General features: G+C 40.2%; 1 protein-coding gene across 1 annotated transcript in view; it reads right to left on the bottom strand.

Annotated features, from left to right (window-relative positions):
* Positions 1-598: 598 nt before the first annotated feature.
* Positions 599-21,956, bottom strand: part of tmem269 (transmembrane protein 269) — a 57,171-nt gene continuing 35,813 nt past the window's right edge. Inside the window, exons 4-7 of the mRNA XM_060851909.1 lie at positions 19,357-19,454; positions 4,021-4,164; positions 3,197-3,397; positions 599-708 (exon numbers count right to left, since the gene is read on the bottom strand). Coding sequence (XP_060707892.1) covers positions 599-708; positions 3,197-3,397; positions 4,021-4,164; positions 19,357-19,454 — 553 coding nt within the window. The remainder of the gene's footprint in view (positions 709-3,196; positions 3,398-4,020; positions 4,165-19,356; positions 19,455-21,956) is intronic.

The following is a 21,956-nucleotide window of genomic DNA, read 5'->3' as shown; positions in this document are numbered from 1 at the left end:
TAAAAGATGCATATCTGCATGTGACACGAGATTAATTAAGCACTATTGCTCCAACGCTCCACTGCTTTAAGTTATTATTGATCACACAAGTCTCCAATTACTTTCTAGGGCTTATTCTAGCTACCATTCATGGTGAATAAAACTGAACAAATTGTTTCACTTCATTTCAAGGCTTTGGAATGAAGTAATTTCATATTTTGATTATATTAATATTTATCTGAATTTTTTAAAGAAGTGGTCAAACTTATAATGAGCAATTTCAATACAGCAACTTCATTCTCCAGAACTCTCAATTGAGAGGAATAATATGTAGTCTGCATGTTTTTTGGGGAATAGGGAATACAGTATTAGAAAGAGGTGATTTATATTCAAAAGTAAATGCTTATGATTGAGGAAAACTATTATGGAATGTAAAATGAAATCTAAAAGAGCTTGTAGACTTTTCATAAAAAATGACCAAATAAAGATGTCAACCCAGTACCTAATGTGATAAATCCTTCTACAGATTTCTTTTGTCATTCAACACGAATGACTTTGGGCTCTGGTTGCTGAACTGCACCAGACTTCTCCCTATGAAGAGAAAGCATGAAACAGGGATTTAACATTTGCAATTCCACAAAGTAGATGGGAAGAGGGTATAGGAGAAACACCAAATCAGGAAGTATATGCAGGCAAGCCGTAGCGGACAGCAAAATAGCATCATCAGACCTATGAAACAGAGAAAAACAGTTTAAAATATTCAGTACAGCCCTATTTCATTCCAAATACATTTGTCAATAAACAAAGTATTTGCTTGAAACATTGATATAACTTAATTTTTCTTGTTGGTTAATGCAATAGTTATTATTTGAACTTAAATTATAATATTTATTAAATAATATGGTTTCAACAATACAGCATATCTGCATCATCATGATAGTTTATGTCTATTGAATCCTATATGTTAAAGGGAGCAATACTTTGAAAGTTCAGAACACACCCTGAACTTGTGATTTACTACATCCTTTTGATATTATTGTATGTTTGAAATCCTATACCCTGTTACAAAATATAGTTCAAATTAAAATATTAAAAACATGTTAATGAATACAGCTCTCAGTATTTAGAGTGCATGTATGTATAAAAAAACAGAAAATGCTGGAAATAGTGAGCAGATTCATCAGGGGACAATAAGAGAGTTAAACTTTAAAATCTGTGTCCTTTTATCAGAACTAGATGAAACTGAAAAATACATTTCAGCTCAACAGTCATTCATTTAATAGTTAATCTGTGAGAGATATTTTATGTTTGTTTGCTTAATAGCAATTGAACTTTTTAAGAAAATAAATCTGTTTGACTTCTAATCAAGTCAATCATTCATAGAGTCATAGAGATGTACAGCACAGAAACAGACACTTTGGTCCAACTTGTCCATGCTGACCAGATATCCAAGGAGAAGAAAGTGAGGACTACAGATGCTGGAGACCAGAGTTGAAAAATGTGGTGCTGGAAAAACACAGCAGGCCAGGCAGCATCCGAACAGCAGGAGAATCGATGTTTTGGACGTAAGCCCTTCTTCAGGAATGAGGCTGGTGTGCCAAGCGGGCTGAGATAAAAGGTAGGGGGAGGGAATACGATAGGTGGAAGGAGGTGAGGGTGAGAGGCCAGAGAGGGGGTGGGGGCGGAGATGTTGTGAAGAAGATTGCAGGTCAAGAGGGTTGTGCTGAATCTGGGGTTGGGACTGAGATAAGGTGGGGGGAGGGGAAATGAGGAAGCTGGAGAAATCTACATTCATCCCTTGTTGTTGGAGGGTTCCTAGGCGGAAGATGAGGCGCTCTTCCTCCAGGCATCGTGTGGTCAGGCTCTGGCGATGGAGGAGGCCAAGGACCTGCATGTCCTTGGCGGAGTGGGAGGGAGAGTTAAAGTGTTCAGCCATGGGGCGGATGGGTTGGTTTGTGTGGGTGTCCCAGAGGTGTTCCCTGAAACATTCTGCAAGTAGGTGGCCAGTCTCCCCAGTGTAGAGGAGACCACATTGGGTGCAGCGGATGCAGTAAATGATGTGTGTGTGGAGGTGCAGGTGAATTTGTGATGGATATGGAAGGATCCACTGGGGCCTTGGAGGGAGGTGAGGGGGGAGGTGTGGGCGCATGTTTTGCACTTCTTGCGGTTGCAGGGGAAGGTGCCGGGAGTAGAGGTTGGGTTGGTGGGGGGGTGTGGACCTGACGAGGGAGTTGCAGAGGAAGTGGTCTCTCCGGAATGCTGATAGGCATGGGGAGGGAAATATATCCCTGGTGATGGGGTCTGTTTGGAAGTGGCGGAAATGACAGAGGATGATATGATGTATCTGGAGGTTGCTGGGGTGGAAGGTGAGGACCAGTGGGGTTCTGTCCTGGTGGCGATTGGAGGGGTGGGGTTCAAAGGTGGAGGTGCGGGAAGTGGAGGAGATGCGGTGGAGAGCATCGTCGGCCATGTCAGAGGGGAAATTGCGGTCTTTGAAGAAGGCGGCCATTTGGATTGTTCAGTAGTGGAATTGGTCCTCCTGGGAGCAGATGCGGCGGAGGCGAAGGAATTGGGAATATGGGATGGTGTTTTTACAGAGGGCAGGGTGGGAGGTGTAATCTAGGTAGCTGTGGGAGTCACTTGGTTTGTAGTAAATGTCTGTGTTGAGTTGGTCGTCTGAGATAGAAATGGAGAGGTCTAGGAAGGGGAGGGAGGAGTCTGAGATGGTCCAGGTAAATTTGAGGTCGGGTGGAAGGTGTTAGTAAAGTGTATGAACTGTTCAACCTCCTCGTGGGAGCACGAGGTAGCGCCAATACAATGACTAGATATTCAAACCTAATCTAGTCCCATTTGTCAGCACTTGGCCCATATCCCTCTAAACCTTTTCTATTCATATTCCCATCCAGATGCTTTTTTAAATGCTGCAATTGTATCAGCCTCCCTTATTTCCTCTGGGAGCTCATTCCATACACGCACAACCCTCTGCATGAAAAAGTTGCTCCTTAGGCCCCTTTTATACCTTTCCCCTCTCACCCTAAACTTATGCCCTCTAGTTCTGGACTCCCCTAACCCAAGGAAAAGACCTTGTCTATTTACCCTATCCATGACCCTTTGTATTGTAAAATGCCTTGCATGGTTTGTTATTTTCACTAAAAAAGTGTTGAAAAACGGATGAAGCTTAAACGAAATGAAAATGCACTCCCTCGATGCTACTCACCACCAATGTAAACTATTTTTTTCCAGACTTGTGATTCAAGGACCTTGTCATGGGGGTAGTTGCCATGGTCAGTCATGAAGAGGATCATCACCACTGCAGCAACATACAGGAGAATGCGATTTCCTCCAGTCAATAAAAAGGTACAAGCTAGGATAGCTGAGGCATAAGGACATGGTAGGCCACGGTAAACAAATGGGATACCTGACAGACAAATCATACAAAGAAATTAATATTATCCTGGGAATCATAGATATCAATGGCTAGAATTCTATGCCAGACTGCTTGATCATTCAGATTAAATAATAGTAGCTTATAAATTCATCACTTATATTTCACAATTTTCGGAAAAGCAAAAGTCACTTGTGGCAACTAAAAGGCATTTGCTTGATTATGAAACATGTACATTTAGGTGACAGTTGTAAAGACTCCTTCCTATTTATTTAATGATTACAAATATTTTGGCTCACTTTTTCACTGTATGCCCCAGTTTTTTAAAAAATGTGCAAATGCAAGTTCTGGGTCAGCAAAAGAACTTGATCAATGCAGCAACAATAAGCTATTCATCTCTTGCTATCAAATCAGTAAATTTCACAAAGAGCATGGCCTGTACTAGACAGTATCAGTCAATGTTATGCAACAATTTTCCCTCCTAAATGTGATATACTGCTGGGAACTCTGCATAGATAGATTAATATCTATTGGTTAATTAATGGCACAATACTACAGCTTACAGCATGTACAAATCTTCTAACAGTTTAGTAAATGCCAGTGAGTTTTAAGAGCAATAGTTCATTATTTATAGACCAAAGAAAGTGAGTTCTTACCACTAGAAAAGAAGCAGAGACGCGTAAACACAGCCATAACGTAGCAGATGACAATCACACCATCCAGAATGCCATGGGCCTGCAGCAGGAGTGAGGTTGCAATTCCAAATGTTGTAAAATCTGCAAAGTCATCCAGTTTAGCTCCTGAAATCAAATGAAATCTAGATTAATAAAATAACATTGCTATGAAGTATAGCAATTTGAAGGTGGCAACTTCACCATGCAGACTGCCATTGTCAGACTTTGGTACATGTGATTCATTAAATCTATGAATCTGAACAAATGTTCTTACTGAACGGAAGTGCAATGGCTACTCCAAAAAGCCCCTTCGAGGTGGAGTTGATGGATCATGAAGTCTTCATTTATAAACATCATACAAAAGCCCAATTTCTTCTATCCATTAAACCAAAGTAGCTCTTCTGTAGTTAGGTGGAATGTATACTTCACCCTTAACTGAGTTCCTGTTATTTTCTGTTCTGAATGTAGAATTGAACTTTAGAAAGTTTGGTCAGGTTTCAGAATTGTGCTTTGCGGGTGATTGATCATCTCAACATTTGGTAAAGTTTGTTTCTATATCTGCATTGTGCAGAAATGGTAGCTATGTTTGAAATCTGCTATCTGAAAATGTACACATTACTTTGAGAATAATCTGTCTTATATAAATATTGTGCAGGCGCCATTATAATAGTCACATGTAGTGTGAAAGTGGCATATCTGGATCATCTCACAGTTATTTAAGGAAAATAAATATAAATCAGCATTTCGATTTTTGTAAAACCAAATTTTTGTATCAAAAGTCTTGAATCATATTATTCCAAAAATTTTTAAGATAGCTTGCAACTAAAAATACAAAGTAAGTTCAGCAAACCATTAACAGTATACAATGTGGAAAAAATGCAGTGCATGAGAGGTGTAAGTGCAAAACTTGAACATACTGTTTTCTAAGCAACATGCAACATCTCTACTTTATGGCCAGGTTTTGTTAGACTAACTCCCGGGATTCTGGAGAGAAAGACAGCAGAATTTAACTCCTACTTAATAGGACTTGGATACTGTGGTGCAAAATCAGTTAATCACAGAACAATGGTAAGGGTTTCATCTGCCTCAAACAATTGATAAACATTGATCTGTTTCACCTTGCAGGCCATTTCTTGTCATTCACAAAGATACATCTGAACAAATGTTCCTATGCAACAGCCAAAAATATTTAGTTCACACTTATTAAGGTTTTAAAATCAAAATGAAGTTCAACCTCTTCAGACTGTAAACTCTGTCCTATTCTTTTGTGTCAAGTGCCAGTTCGTATCTTGTTCCCATCTCTTCATTTTCAGACAACTGACCTTCATTCTGCTATGAACACCTCATCCAGATGAATATCTTCTTTCTTTACCACTGCTGTTACCAACTCCTTTGCTTTTTGTTCATTAATTCCTTGGGACTTAATTCCTCCTGATCTCTAGCCAAACCCTGATCAGCCTCCATCTTTGTCAACAGCATAAAACTCATCACATTTCTATCTCTCCTGAAGAGGGACAAGGGGTACTTTGGGTGTTGGTCACTTTTCTGACTCCATTCAATCCAGTCAGCAGTGAGGACTGTCAAGGATGGCCTTCTCTCCAAGAATCCAATTTGAGGCCCTTAAGTGGCCAATTTACATGCAGATTTTATGTTCACAAGGGATCCAAGGTATAGGCTCAAAAGTGGTTTATGCCACATTTAGATCAGCCATGATCTCATTAAACACAGGCTCAAAGGGGTTAAGTGGTCTACTCCTGCTTCTATTTCTTATGATCATTCACTTGGCACCTCTGGATATAGATGCTTCAGCCTTAACTTCTGCATCTTTGTTTTGGGTGCCCTGATCAATATGGATGGGAGTCAAGTCGTCTCTTCTTTTCCACCATGATCAATGATTAGATGTGGCAGGACTGCTAATCTAATCTATTGATTGCTAGACTCTTTGTTCTGTTTATTGCAAGCTGCTTCCCTGATTTGGCATGGACCTAGTCCTGTGTTGTAGCTTCACCAGGTCGATATCTTAGGTTTAACACTGAATTTCTGCACTTTTCATTGAAACAAGTTGATTCCTTTGCTTGCTGGTCATGCAAATGAGAATGAGCCATTGGTTGGCTGGATTGGAATTAAAGACAATTCTGCCATCTGACAGATGTTCAATTTTGACACTGATCTTTTCTCTAATCAATTACATTTAGTGGAGTGGTAGTGCCACATAGCAGATGGATGGTCTCCTCACTGTGAAGATGGGCCTTTGCCTGCCCGAGGTGCTGTTGTCACTCCTAATAACACTGTTGTGGATAGACGTATCTTCAACAGGTAGATTAATGAGGATGATGTCAAATAAGTCATTATGTTTTCCTTCCTGTTAGTTTGCCAAGTGATGGTACAGAGCTACTCTTGGTGACTGGCAGTAAAAATAATTACTGCCACAATACCATCTGTGCCCTTCCTACCCACCATGCTGTTTCCAAATTGTTTTCAATATGGAAAAGAGCTGATCCATGTTGTTGTGGTTCTGTTTGCCGAGCAGGGGATTTGTATTGCAGATGTTTCGTCCCGTCTAGGTGACATCCTGAGTGCTTGGGAGCCTCCTGCGAAGTGCTTCTGTGTTGTTTCCTCCGGCATTTATAGTGGTTTGTCTCTGCCGCTTCCGGTTGTCAGTTCCAGCTGTCCACTGCAGTGGTCAGTATATTGGTCCAGGTCGATGTGTTTGTTGATAGAATCTGTGGATGATTGCCATGAGGTGGTTGAGAGATAGTGTGAGTAGTCAGGAGGAGGTATCTTTCACATTTTTGTCCTGATGCTTTGGGATCTCATGGGATCTAGATTCAATGTTCAGGGCAATTATTTCTTGGCTGTATATTACTGTGCAGCTACTTGTGGTGGATCTGTCCTGCCAATGATGAAGGACTCTCAAACATTGCTTATATTAGTGAAACTAGCTTTCAATTTCAGATTTATGAAATGAATTACATCAGCTGCTATAATGAGATTTTAACTTATGTCCCCAGAGAAGCAACTTGACCTCTGGACTGCTTGTCCAATAACATTACACATCTGTCTCCTGTGGAGACATCATTCTGAACGCTTTCCATGGATTTCATCTGATTTTTGTGGTTGCTTTATTATCTCTTTATGATGTGAGATGAATTACAAAATCATCTGTCATTAGTGTTGAAATGTTCAAATGAGATGATGTTAAATTAGCGTGAGCCCTTCTGACATACAAGTCTGTTAATCACCACGAAACACAAGAGAGTGGTGATCAAGTGCATCGGCACTTCCAAACACACTTCCTTGATTTCATCTAGCCGAAGATAGGACAAATAACCCTACTTTTTCTGAGCTTTCCATTTCATTAGCTACTATAGGCTGCATGATGGCATCTTCTCAAAACCCACCACCTTTGCAGGCCTAGCACATCACCAGCTGTTTGAGACATCTCCCAACTGCTGTGAGCTCTCTTTTCCTGCAGCATAAAGGAAGGGTGATGCATGAGAAGGGTGCCCTTCCTCATTTACTTAACCATAATGCTACAATCCTCAGCGCTGTTCCCTTCTCAATTTCACCTCCTGTGGGAGGGTGGCTGACTTCTTAGTGATACAGTTGGTTACTTACTCTGACAATTTTAGGCAGGACTATGGGACAAAGTCTCAGCTCATACATGCTGTTGCAGGATTAGAGGCCAATCACCGAAGCCACACATTGCCAGACCTGATCATTGAAAGGGTCACCTGACTTGGATCATTAACTTTGTTTTTCTCTCTGCAAATGGTGCCAGACCTACCAACTTTTTCCAGCACTTTGTATTTTTGTTTGACTTCTGGCATCTGTAATTCTTTGTTTTTGTTTATATCTTATCTGACCATGGTTTTCCCTGCCATTGAACCCATGCCCTTCTCCTCACCTGACTGCTGATCTCAATAACTAACCTCCATCACAACTCTTTTATTAAGTCTTGTACCATTTCTTCTGTTAGAATCTGGGGAAAGCCCATACTCATCTGTCTGTACCAATACTGGCCCTCTAACTTTCCTCTGCCATCTTTTTTCAGTGAATAGCAAGCTCAGTCTTGACTGTCACTGACTTTTTCACAGGGTTTCTGTTTTTATATTCTGCCTCAGACATCTCCAAGATGGATTAGGCACTATGATTTTAAAATTGATTGTGTCACTGAGATGAATGTAACACAGGGTCAGGATCTGGAAATGTTTGGAGAATCAGATTTCTGACTCTAGATGGAAGGGTCTACCCTTTCACATCCCACTTTTTCTGTACTTCATCAAACAGGGGTTCAGTTAGCTCAGTTAGGTGGAAAGCTGGTTCGTGATGTAGAGTTCCCGCACCATTAAGGATGTTCCTTTTCAACATCTCCGCTCACCTGAGGCATGGTGATTCTCAGGTTATACCACCACGAGGTGCGTCTCTCTAACAAGAGAGCAGCCCATTGATCCAGTGGGACTATGGTTACTTTGTCTTTGTTGCATCAGGGGCACGAGACCTAAAGCCTGCCTGTAGACAAAAGTGTGAAGTAAACTTGTTATAAACTGAACAGTTTTAATAGTCCCAGCAGAACTCAAAGCTTTTGGTTTTTATTGTATGGATAGAAAATAATTTAATAACATTTATTTTAGTTATTGTAGCTGCACAGAACCACTGCAGAATTCCACAGCTTCAGGTAAGCTTCTAAGATGTAAGGAATATTTTAACCAGTGCTTTGCATCAATATTTTTATTCCGAGCAAGATGGTGGATGAGTAGGTCACTTCAGCCGGAACTTGTCTGCTCCGGCCGTTCTTTTTTTTCCGCCCCTTGATGTTTTTCCTTCTTCTTTCCTGGCCTCCAGTGACGACTCCTGGCCTAGTATGGCAGCCTCCCAGCATGGTACACAAGTAGTCTTCCAACATTGCTCCAGACTGCAATCTCCCAGCCTCATGATCCTCAAGGTGAAAGCTGACACAGTCTGGAGCCAGGGCCCTGAGTTGACTAGAGGCTAGGTGTCAGTGGGGTATGCGTTGGAAGACCACTGTTCTTGATTTTTATTTCTGCAATGCTGGACATTTTATTTCTGTATTTTCTTAGATCTTGTAATTAAAAGCTGTACCTAGGAACCTTTCCACTTAAGAAGGCACTGTAAATGACAATGAGTACAGTGAAAAGTTTATACATTGAGTATATGTGACAATAAAGCTATTTCATTCATTCCTGTTTATTCTTGAACTCATTTTAATTTTTACGTATGCATGTTGCAGTTGACACTCCGATCGCAAATGTCAAAATAGAAGTATATCTAAATTTGAGGAACTAAAGGGGTTTCAAACCAGGTCATACTGATGCCCAAGGTGACATTTATTTGAGGTTGTTTGAAAACATGGCAACTGTCTACATGAGCTATTTTGTCACAGACTTGACAACATGCCAATTCGGATGACTGGAGAGAAGCTAACACACCACAATTCAAACAAAAAAGACAAGTCAGAACAGGTAAATTGTACATTCCATTACAACTGACGTCAGGAAAGATGCCAGAAGGGATCATTAGGAATGCTCTGTATGACCATTGTAGTTCTGTCCCAGTTTGACCTCCCTTTTATGTGATACCACGTACATAGTCTATCAGCTCAAGTTAGTGACTTAAATGTTTTCGCCATCCATTAGCTGACTGAAGGACATTATTGGTGCATTAGAGAACCATGCAACCTCGAACTATGTGGCTACATGTTCATTGTACCTCCTGATTAGTCAATTGCAAAGCAGTAATGACTTTGCTTTTGATCGCAACCAGATTTTCTGAGAATTCGAATTGGCATTACAATCTCTGCTATAGACATCCTAGATGATCCACTAATGCAGAACACAATGCCTCCGTTTTATTCTTTCTTAATAAGAACTCCTCACATGCAGTTTATGGTGTGCAGGTTCATTAACAATTCCAACTATCTGCCATGGTTCAACAGAAACCTTCTTTTAAAAGCTGATCCATTCATTAGAGTTGCTTGGTAGTCCTGATCTAAGAATAAAATATGTTTAAAATCAGAAAATGCATTTGAATCGGGTAGATTGAATGCCAAAAGATTTGTCTGTCTGGTGTAACAGGCAGCAAAATGGCACAGAGAAATAAGTTAAATGTGACAAAGCAAGCGATAATAGAATGAAAAAGAGAATGACAAAAGACAAATAAAATTGGATCAATGAAAATAAGATTGTATGATGGCAGGACGACTAAGGCTACATTGTTTACAAAGGTGTTTCAAATTATTTTTTGGCTAAGTATGCAATAGAGGGAACGACAAGTTCTTTTCTCATATTTAGGAAATACAGAATGCTGCAGAGTAAAGTTTTCTGCTTTTTACATTAACTGTACAACTTTAAGACAAATAAATTTTAGGAGATGGATGTTTGGCATTTCGAGGGAAACAACGGACGAAATTGCAGATCTTCCAAAACACTCAGAATATGGCCAAGGTACGTAGGGAGCAGAACAGCAATTTCTCAGATTAAAAAGTAGAAGTTACCCAGGCACTACAGATAAGGGAGTTCACGGATTTTCATTACAACTGCTATGGCAGAGTTTGGAAGAACACATTATTTCCTTTTGCTAGTCCCATTCCTTTACTGGTCACAAGCAGTCTTAAATTTAACCTGGTTGGTGAAATGGCCAATTATACAGAGCTCAGAATGTCAGATTTAGTATTTAACAACAAGTCAGCCAGTTTATTTGGTCAACAATAAATAACTGATCTATTACCAAAAACAATTTACACAATCAAAGATGAAAAACTTACTGAGCAATAGTTTGGATTATGTATATATGGTAAAACAATGCAGATGCTGGAAACCAGATTCTGGATTAGTGGTGCTGGAAGAGCACAGGCAGCATCCAAGGAGCAGAAAAATCGATGTTTCGGGCAAAAGCCCCTCATCAGAAATATGTAAATATATATACCTACAGTCTTTTAAAAAAAATCATAACATATACACAAGTTGAAAAATAGATATTCTGCAGTTTTATTATTACAGTACATTAGGCCCAAGTAGAAAATAAACCAATGAAAAAGTCATAGACTGTACTGATTCAGAAAGTAATCTACATACACAAGCTGCTGGCACTGGGGGTCTTCCTGGAGCAAATATAGGTGGCCGAATTCCCCTTGCTTCATATGGTGTGTTACAGTCCAAGAAAATTCTCTTCTGGAACTTGGAATGTTAAAGATTACTTTTGGTAGGCTTTCATATCAAACACTGCTGAGAGAGATTGCAAAGAAAGAAGAAAGGAGCAACAGGCTGTTGCCTCTGAGACAAATCTCAAATTCCCACTCAGTCTTATCGCACTGTCAAATTGGACATGTGACTCTTTTCTGGAGGTTTTCCAGACTCCATCTAAGCTCCCTGTACCCAGCATTTTTTCCTTAACAAAAAGTGTCCTTTGTATAACCATCAATATATATTTTAATGGATCCACATAAAGTTTTAAAAATATATATATATGGAAACCGTCTCTTCACAACATAGCATGTAATGCAGCCCAAAGGCTCTATGCCAGTGCTTACGGTCCATGCAAGTCTCTTCCCACAGTAATTGCAGTTTACTCAGCAAGATATCCTTCTACTTTGTTTCTTTCTTGTGTACTTTTAAATAAACTTATCACAGAATCATTGAATCTCTATAGTGTGGAAACAGACCTTTCGGCCCAACAAATCCACGCTGACCCTCTGAACAGTGACCCACCCAGACCCATTCCCCTACCCTATTACCCTATATTTACTCCTGACTAATACACCTAAACTACACATCCCTGAACACTACGGGCAACTTAGCATAGCCAGTTCACCTAACCTGCACATTTTTGGATTGTGGGAGGTAACAGCAACACCCGGAGGAAATGCATGCAAACACGGGGAAGATGTGCAAACTCCACACAGACAGACAGTCACCAGAGACTGGAATTGAAACCAGATCCCTGGTGCTGTGAGGCAGCAGTGCTAACCAGAGCCACTATGCTGCCTCATTATGTTGGTCACTTCCACCACTGCAAGTATTAACATCTAGGAGTAAAGCAGCTCATGATTTCGAATCATAAAATCCCTACACTGCAATTTGACCCGAGTCTGCTCCAACCCTCCGAAGTGCATCCCACATAGACTCTATCCCCCCAGCACCCTATTTTCCATGGTTAATCCACCTAACCTGTATATCCGTGGACACTATCAAGGTTGTGCAGATGAGGTAGATAGACTTTTAAATTGCTGCATAAATTTATCAATGACTATTTTATATTTACATCCCTGAATTTTGGACTACTTCATCAATGAAAACATCTGTCTATCCCACTGCACTCATTCATAATATTAAATGCTTCTGTAAGAACACCACTCAGATTTCTCTTTTCTGGAGTAATGAGTCTAAGCCTGTCCATTCTTTCCTAATTGTTATACTCTTCTTAGGTTTGGTGTTGTTCCACATCCTTTCTGCACTTTATCCAGTTTTGTGATAGTCCTTTCCTCCCTAATACACAAATAATATGCATCATAATCCATGTTAAAGTACAATCTATCTGCATTTGATTTTTGTTCCTTTAGGAATGAACATCCTTTAGATGTTTATTCCATTTTTAAAGCTATGCTAACATTTGCTGTTACTTCAAATAATTTGTGAATAGGTCCTCTTCGATCCTTTTGTGCCTTGAACACAAGTTCTATTTCATTTCTAATTCATTCCTCTTAATAAAATACACCACTTCACATTTATTGATTTTGCAATGAATTTATTATTTACACACTCATGCTGCAAGTTTGGTATCTTAATATTTAGTCATAGATATGTAAAGCACGGAAACAGACCCTTCAGTCCAACTTGGATGAGAAAGTGAGGATTGCAGATGCTGGAGCTCGGAGTTGAGTGTGTGGTGCTGGCAAAGCACAGCAGGTCAGGCAGCCTCCGAGGAGCAGGAGAATTGACATTTTGGGCATAGGCCCTTCATAAGGAATCATCAGGATTATGCCCAAAAGTCGATTCTTTTGCACCATGGATGTTGCCTGACCTGCTGTGCTTTTCTAGCACCACACTCTCAACTCTGATCTCCAGCATCTGCAGTCCTCACTTTCTCCTTGCATATTCATGTGCTCATCTAAAAATTCCTTAAATGAAGGATTGCATTTTTCTCTGCCCCACCACCACCCCTGATAGCATGTTCCAAACTATTACTGCTCTCTGTGTAAAAAAAGATTTTTCCTCTTTCTCCCTCTCACCTTAAATGCATGCACCCTAGTATTGGAAATTTCAAATCTGGGGGAAAAAAAAAGGATTCTTACTGTCAACACTATCTAAGCATCTAAATTTTATAGACTTTGATCAAGTCTCCCGTTAGCCTCCGCTAATCCGGAGAAAACAACCAAGATCTGCCAAAGTGCAGCACCTCACACATACCCACATTAAACTTCATCTGCCAGTTCTCCATCCATAGCTGCAACCGATTTATATGCCATTGTATCCTTTGACAACTGCCTACACTATCCACAACTCCAACGATCTTTGTATTGTCGTGCAAACTCACACATCTACATTTTCATCCAAGTCATTTATAAATATCACAAACAGCATGGCTCCCAGAATGAATAGCTGTGGAACACCGCTAGACATTGACCTCCAGCCAGAAAAACACCCTTCCACCACTACCTTCCACTCTAACTTCTATGGGCAAACCAATTATAAATCCAAGTCACTGTGGATCCCATACATCTTGATCTTTTGAATAAACCCACCATCAGGAACCTTGTCAAAAGCCTTACTAAAATCCACGTAGACAACATCTAATGCTCTACCTCATCGATCACCTTTGTCACCTTCTTGGAAAATTCATTCAAGTTAGTAAGTCATGACTTCCCCGAACAAAGCCATGCTGACTATCCTTAATTAGGCCATGCTTTTCCAAATGCACATCAACCCTTTTCCTCATAATTCTCTCTAATAACTTCCCAACTACCAATGTAAGAGTCACTAGTCTTTAGTTTCCCTATTTCCCTCCTTGAACAGAGGAACAACATTAGCTAATCGCCAGTCCTCTGGAACCTCTGCAGTGACTAACAAGGATACAAAGATCTTGGTCAAGGCTCCAGCAATCTCCTTTCTTGACTTTTTCAATAACCTGGGGTACATATCATCGAGTACTAGGGACTAATCCACCTTCATTCTCTTCAAGAGACTCAACACCACTTCTTTGTTGATCTCACAATACCCTAGCATGTTAGCATACTCCACACAAATTTCACTATCTTCCATATCCTTTATTTGGGTGAATACTGATGCAAAGTACTCATTTAGGATCCTGCCCACATCCTCGGCCTCCAAGCACAAGGTCTGTCCTTTATCCTTGAGTGGTCCTATCTTCTTCCTTGCCATCATCTTATTTTTAATACTGGTACAGAATGTCTTGGGATTCTCTTTAACTCTACCTGCCAAGGTCATTTCACAGCCCCTTCTTGCTCTTCTAATTCCCTCCTCGAGATCCTTCCTGCTTTCTTTATATTTCTCACAGGCTCTGTCAGATTTTAGCTTTCTAAACCTTACGTATGAAACTGTTTTCCTTTTGACTAAATTCATGACCTCCCTTTTCTCCAAGGATCCCTCACCTTTCTCCTTACTGGAACATGCTGGCCCTAAACTCTCATCAGGTCTATAAACAATTCCCACTTGTGAAATGTGGATTTGCCCGATAACAGCTCCTCCCAATTAACACTCACTAGCTCCTACTTAATACGCACGTAATTTGCCTTCCTCAAAACTTAGTCCCTTCCTGCAAGGTCCTGATGTATCTTAAAACTGGAGTTGTGATCACTGTTTCCAAAATGCTCTCCCACTGAAAACCTTGCCAGGCTCATTAGCCAAGACAACATGGCCCCTCCTCCAGTTGAACTATCCAGATACCGTTTCAAGAAACCCTCTCGAATGCACTTAAACTCTGTCTCACCTAAGCCTCTTGCTCTAAGGGACAGAATCTACAGTACCATTCATGATTCCTCAGATACAAAAGCAGTCTGTGTCCATGTGCAACCTGGAAAATGTCCAGGCTTGGGCTGGGAATTGGCAAATAATATTTGTGCCAGAAAAAGTGCTCGGCATTGATCAATAAGATTTAATGGCATTACTTTCATTGAAATCCCCCATTATCAACATCCTGGGATTGCCATCAACCAGAAACTTGATTGGCTGAGCCTTACAAATAAATACTACGATTTCAAGAGCAGGTCAAGGGCAAGGAATCCTGCAGCAAATACCTGCTTTCCCACTTCAAAGCCTGTCTGCCACCTTCAAAGCACCCGTTAAGAATATGATGGAATACTCCATACTTGCCTAGGTCAATGCAGCTTCAACACAAGAAACTTGACAATTTACGAAGGTCGCTGCAGAAATTCACTACGGTTCTTTAATACAGCACCTTTGAAACCCATCATAACATCCTTTGAAGGATAAGTGCAGGGGATATATAGAAATACCATCACCTGCAAGTTGCCCTCCAAGCTACTCACCATCCTGACTTGGCAATATGTTCCTGATGCTCCAATGTCATTGGGAAAAAATCCTGGAATCTCTCCCCAACATCATTGGGATTTACCTACAGCAAATGGATTGCAGCAGCTCACCACCACTTTCTCAAGATTAATTAGAGATAGACTACAAATGCCTGCTCAGTCAGCGAAGCCCACATCACATGAATGAATTAAAATAAAGTATTCTCTGGCTCTATAAGAGCAATTCCAATTCCCAGTGTCCAGTCCTTCTCCTCGTAGACAATGTTTCTCCCTTCAAGTTATTATTCAATGCTCTCCACAATGTGCTCCACCACATCCCCAGGAAATGCACTCCTAATTCAAACAATTATCCTCATTTGACCATTGCTCCTTTTGTTGATCACCTTAAATCAGAATCCACTGGTTTTCAATCCTTCCTCCAACGGGTAACAGTTCCTCCATTTTCACTCCATCTGAACAGTGCATGACTTTAGACCTCTACCAATTCCCTTTGCTCAGAAGTACAGCTCTAGCTTCTTCAATCTATCCACATTACTGAAGTTCCTCATCTCTGGAATCATGCTTGTGAATCTTTGTTGCATACTCTATAATGCCTTCACACACTAAACAGTGGTACCCAGAACAAAATACGAAACAAAAATGCACCCATTCTAATTGACACTGAATTCAGAAAACTACTTCCCATCTGCTGGTCCTCTTCTCCCAACTCTCTGTTGGCCAATGCTCAAAGGCAAGCCATGGGAAAAAGGTATGAAGATATTCAAAGTCATTCCAAAGCATTGAAACATTAACACCACTGACTAAGAGGAGAAAGCTGCTGACCATTCAGCATGGCATCTCAGATCCATCAAGGCACAAATCATATTGAGGCTTAACAACTTGACTGTGAAGTGCAATTATACAGGAATGTAAAGGGAGCCAACCTAGGCATGTGAATTCTATTTGCCCTTGAAATAATCTGCCAACCCTGTGGAAAACCTGTAGATCAAACACTGATTTCTCAGGCATCTAGGAATCATCTAGTTTAACAGATGTCACCCTTGATTTTGTGGGACTGCTGTTGCCACCAACATTAAAGCAAGTGCATGTTTCATTTCCTTCTGCAACTGTTGTCTGAAACAGTGATGCAATGAAATGTTTTGCATTAGTTTTGAGATATTTCAATTACTTTCGGATTTCCATAGTGGTAGCTTGGAAGTATCAGAATCAGTCACGACAAAGAGAGTCCAAAAGAAGGGATTCATAAGGACATCACTGTAGCCAACTGTCTGGCTCATATTTTGCAAAACACAGAAACCTTGACGTGGATCCAGAAAACATAATGCTCAAATGAAAGTGCAAACTAAGCTAGTTATACAACTTTGTCGAAGTGGAGCAGTGCAATCAAACGAGGTAAACTGACCAGGCAGCTTTCTCTCCTGCTAGTTACTGACCAAATATTAAAGCACTGGAATCCTGTTTGAAGCCATTTTTAAGGTGGGAAACAATGTCACAATATACTAAGGAGTTACATTGGTGCCTATTTTTGCCCATAAAGTTGTTGACTACTTTTGCTGGCACAGCAATGCTTGGAAACTGTTTATAGACAGGTTAAATCTGAAGCATATAACCTCAAAATTAATATATTGCCATGGCCAGAAGGCACGAAGAGAAACCCCAAAGAAAACTACTTTCTTCTATACATTAGTGTTTAAATTCTTTCTTACTTTTAAAAATGGAAAATCTTGCTGGAATTATAAAAATAGACAAGACTGATCCCACAATCATATTTTCAGAAGCCTCTGAACCCTCTGCATTGAACTGACATTCCATCAAAAGCTGACAAAGGACTTTGACATAGGTTGCTTACTTCCAGCCAGTTCTGGACAAAGAAAAACATCAAGGCTCCTTATTCTAAGATGAATGCTAATGCTGGGTGAGGTGGTAATATAGTGATAATGCACCATTAATCCAGTATCCCACGCTAACATGGGTTCAAATTCCACTTAGGCAAATTGTGGAAGTAGAATTTGATAAAATCTGAAATTAAAGCTAAAAACTACTCTAAAAGCAACCATGTAATCACTGCAATTACTGCAAAAACTCATCGGATTCATTAATGTCCTTTAGGGAAGGACAGCCGCCATCCTTAACTAGTCTAGCCTAAACATGGCTCCAGATCCATAATAATGAGGCCAAGTTAATTGGATGGGTAATAAACAATGGTGTAGCTAGCAACACCCACACCTCAGGAACAGCTTGCAATGGAAACTCTAGTGGGGGAGCGATTAACTTACCAACCTTTCAATTAGCCCACCAAGATGGGTCCTCAGCACCTGAAATGCCTGTCTTTGTCAAATGACTGAAATCTAAGCTTGCTGAAATACTTAATTGTATAATTTGGGAATTCTACGTTCTTTGCTGTTTAACCTCCAGATTGCAAGGAAGCCTTCTGTATGAGTAGCAGACTACCTCAGATCCCCAACTTTATCCAAGTTGCGGACTGGAGAGAAGTTGCAAAGACGAAAGTGACTGGTCTCAATTCACTGAGGAAAAATATAATTTAACACAGAATTTTCAGGTGAACTGATTTTTAGCAGCTCTGGATTTACAAAAACTTATTATTTATAACCATCTTCTCTGTGGTCCTCCATGGTTCGCTACGTGCTTTATGAGTGTGACTGAAGTAGTGAATAAATTGAACATTCTGCTTTGTTAATAAATCCTATCTTTCATTTCATTGTCAGATTTATGATGTGTGTTCATATAAAAAATTGAATCCAAAAGCCAGGATATGGGGAATAGCCTCAGTAAGGGACAGGAGTAAAGCAAAGAACCTGTGACTATCTTGGGCTTAAAAAGAGGAGAAACAGTTAATTTAAATTCATTCCATTCTTCTTTGTGAAATGAGCATGGCCACTGACTGAGTTGGAACCAAGTTGATCCCCACTTACAAAATGGACTGAACTATGTTTAAAATTAGAAGTGGGTAGGCTGTGGTCAAGCTTGCGATTTTTAAATTTTAACATCCCACCTGACATGAACCTGTCTTTTGTAGTGTAAATGACTCCCACTGAGACAAAATATATTTGAGTGTCAAACTTCATTTTTAAGTATCGTCAGTTTTTGTCTGCTTATTTCTTTGGCCTTGATATCTGTGCTGGAAGCATGGAAATTGAACTTTCATTGCATGTCTGACCAAGTTATGCAGTGAAAGCAGCTTCAAGGAATTTCCTAGTTATTGCAACTAACTGAAAGAATTCATTGTAAAATGTGTTATAAATTAAGAAATTAATTGGTAGGCTCAAAGAATGTAAAACCATATTATGGTAACAATTTTCAGCTAGTTTCTATTAGTATGTGTATTGTGCAATTTTTTTGCTAGGTAGTAGGTGTCTGCATATCATGTAACAGAAGTGATGATAACTGGTTGTGTTTCAAGGGATGAGAAAAATGCACTTAGTATGAGGATTTTCTATTGCGGTTAGACATTTTTCTTGAGTATTGAAATGTTATTTTGAGCACTACAGCAGAAAATGTAGATGTAGAAATATAAATCTGCCATTTATATTTCCTTCTGCTCAATAGCTTACTAGCAATTTAAGAAAAGGAAGAGGAGCACCATTTTCAAAATTGTAACTTAACAACTACTAAAAATACACACATTATTAATGGGCAGAAATAATGCTCAACCCTTCAATTTGGTCTAAGGTAAACTTTTTCTCCAGCATTACTGTAACATAGGTCACTCTAGTATTTATGGAGATGATGTAACTGAAAGCTCTGCGAGCCTGTTAAGAGTCTGAACTTACCAAGAACGGAACATGCATTAAGTTGTCTTGCAACAGCTCCATCAGCTAGGTCAAGCAGAAACCCAAAAAAGAGAAGCCAGCAAGCGCAATGGTGGTGCCTACGGAATAATTAAAGCAATTATTAAATAAAATACTGCTGTTAAGATATCATTTTAAATCGAAAAATACATCTAAAGTTCAAAGAATCTTTCTGAGGGTGTTGAAAACTTGTATATATAATATATTATAATCTCTGCACTACTATTTTAGTAGTACTCAGACTAAACAGTATTTTATACCCCATCCTCAACCACAGCCATTACTCTACACAATCAAGATTCAATTCACAAACTGTGACAAGTTAGTGAATGTCAGTTGGGACAGTAGTCTGATTTTATAATCTGTTAATTTTTTTTCCACACCTGTAATATCAGTATCCTTATTTGCTGCTATTTAGAGTGTCATAGTCAGAGTTAAACAGCACTTGAAGAGACCCTTCGGCCAAGGTTTGTGCTGACCTTCCTATGCTAATCCCACTTACCAGCACTTGACCAACACCCTTGAAAGTTATGACATTTCAAATGCTATTCCACATTTTTTTTTCCAGAAAAAGTTTGAGGGGTTCCAATTTGCAATATCTTTTGAAACAGTGGATTCCTCCCAATACCCTTCAGATGTATACCCCGAAAAAGGTTTTCCTCAAATCCTGGCTAAATCTCCTCCCCTTCACCTTAAAATTATGTCCCCTATTATTGACCCTTTAACTAAGTGAAATAACTGCTTCCTATTCACACCCTCAATCTCATACACCTAAATCAGGACTCCCTCAGCCTTCTCTGGTTCAAAGAAAACAACCCGAGCTTATCCAGCCTCTCTTCATAGCTAAAATGTTCTATCTCAAGCAACATCCTGATGAATCTCCTCAGCACCCTCCAGTCCAGATGCATCCTTCTTAGAACGAGGCAACCATGTAGCTATTCCAACCGTGGAAGTAAATGCAGATTTTGTACACACATTTAGCAAATCTGGTCATTTCACTCAAATTCCTTATTTGAGGAATGAAGGATGCTGTGGCTATGGAGGGAATGCAATGATGGTTTACCAGAGTCATTTCTGGGATGGCAGAACTAACTTATGAAGTGAGACTGAAATTGGCTAGGACTATATCTACTGGAGTTTAGAAAAATGAAGGGGAGGGGGGGCAGGAATCGCCTAGAAACCTAAAAAAATTTTAACAGTATAGGGTAAACACAGTAAGAATGTTTCCAATGACCGGGGAGTTAGAATCAGGTATAACAGTTTAAGAATATAGAATAGGTGTTCGGGTTATAGTGTTGAGCCTGTGGAATTCTCTACCACATAAAGAACATCTCTTGACACAGTGGAATAATCTGGGATGGGATTCTCATGTGTTAATAGAGATGAAAAGGAATCTAGAATTTAAAAAAAAATTTGGAAGTTATACAAAAAAAAATTCAATATCTCCCTGACAGGTTTTCAATTGTGACAAGGCTTACATCTCTTCTGAGGTTGGGCTCACATTGTAAACCCTATAGGATTCCTTTTCTCCACTGCTACTTTCACAGGCTGCTATGCATATGAAAGCTGAAAATGTGTTGCTGGAAAAGCACAGCAGGTCAGGCAGCTTCCAAAGAGCAGGAGAATCGACGTTTCGGGCATGAGCACTTCTTCTAGAAAGAAAATGTGGCTTAATTTGAGAACATGTGAACAATTGAGAAAGCTAGTCTTAAAGTCAGCAACATTCTGACAGGCAAGTGTTAAATACAATTCAAATGTCAATGTTATGTTGTGTTATTATGTATATTAAGTTTTCAGTTAAATGAAACATTGCAGGGCTCTGCCCTGAGAAGGTTAAGTTTGACCTTTAGATTTAACCAGCAACACATTTTCAGCTCTGATCTCCAGCATCTGCAGACCTCACTTTTTACTCGAAGATTTTAACCTACTGCGAATCCTCTTGCAAGGATGCCTTCCTTGAAGAAGCTCTCTTCCTCCCTCTACAAGGATTTCAGTGAGTCTCTCTCTCACTGCACCCCCCAGGTCATCTCCTCTGCACAGATCTTAGCCTGCCTGGCACACCCTCCTCATTCCTGATGAAGGGCTCTGGCCCGAAGCGTCGAATTTCCTATTCCTTGGATGCTGCCTGACCTGCTGTGCTTTAACCAGCAACACATTTTCAGCTCTGATCTCCACCATCTGCAGACCTCACTTTTTACTTACACATTAGATTGCCAACACTGTGTTAACATTCAGATGCATGACAGAAGTTTGCCTCTTAGAAGAAAGTGTCATAATGCATCCAAAATTGGTGGATAACAAGCTTTTCTTCAAGTTTTGGATTGTGACTTCAAATTTCAGAGGTTTTTAACATTGCCAAACGACCCTCAGACAGGCGATTCCAATCAATTGCACTTGCCTTGGCTGGCGTCGGAACGCTTGGCCTTCCCCGCACATTCCGCTCGTCAGGTTCGACGCCCATCCCCCCCCGTCGGGGAGCGCGGCCTGGCGTCCGTCTGTGTCGTGGCAGTGGGGTCAGCACAGCTGTCACCGGTCCCAGAATGGCTGTCGGTGGTTTACACGGCGACGTGGACCGTCTCGTC

Source organism: Hemiscyllium ocellatum, chromosome 37, assembly GCF_020745735.1.
Source record: "Hemiscyllium ocellatum isolate sHemOce1 chromosome 37, sHemOce1.pat.X.cur, whole genome shotgun sequence".
In the NCBI taxonomy this organism is placed as follows: Eukaryota; Metazoa; Chordata; class Chondrichthyes; order Orectolobiformes; family Hemiscylliidae; genus Hemiscyllium; species Hemiscyllium ocellatum.
The sequence above is the reverse complement of the archived record's forward strand: the minus strand, read 5'-3'. Positions and strand labels throughout refer to the sequence as shown.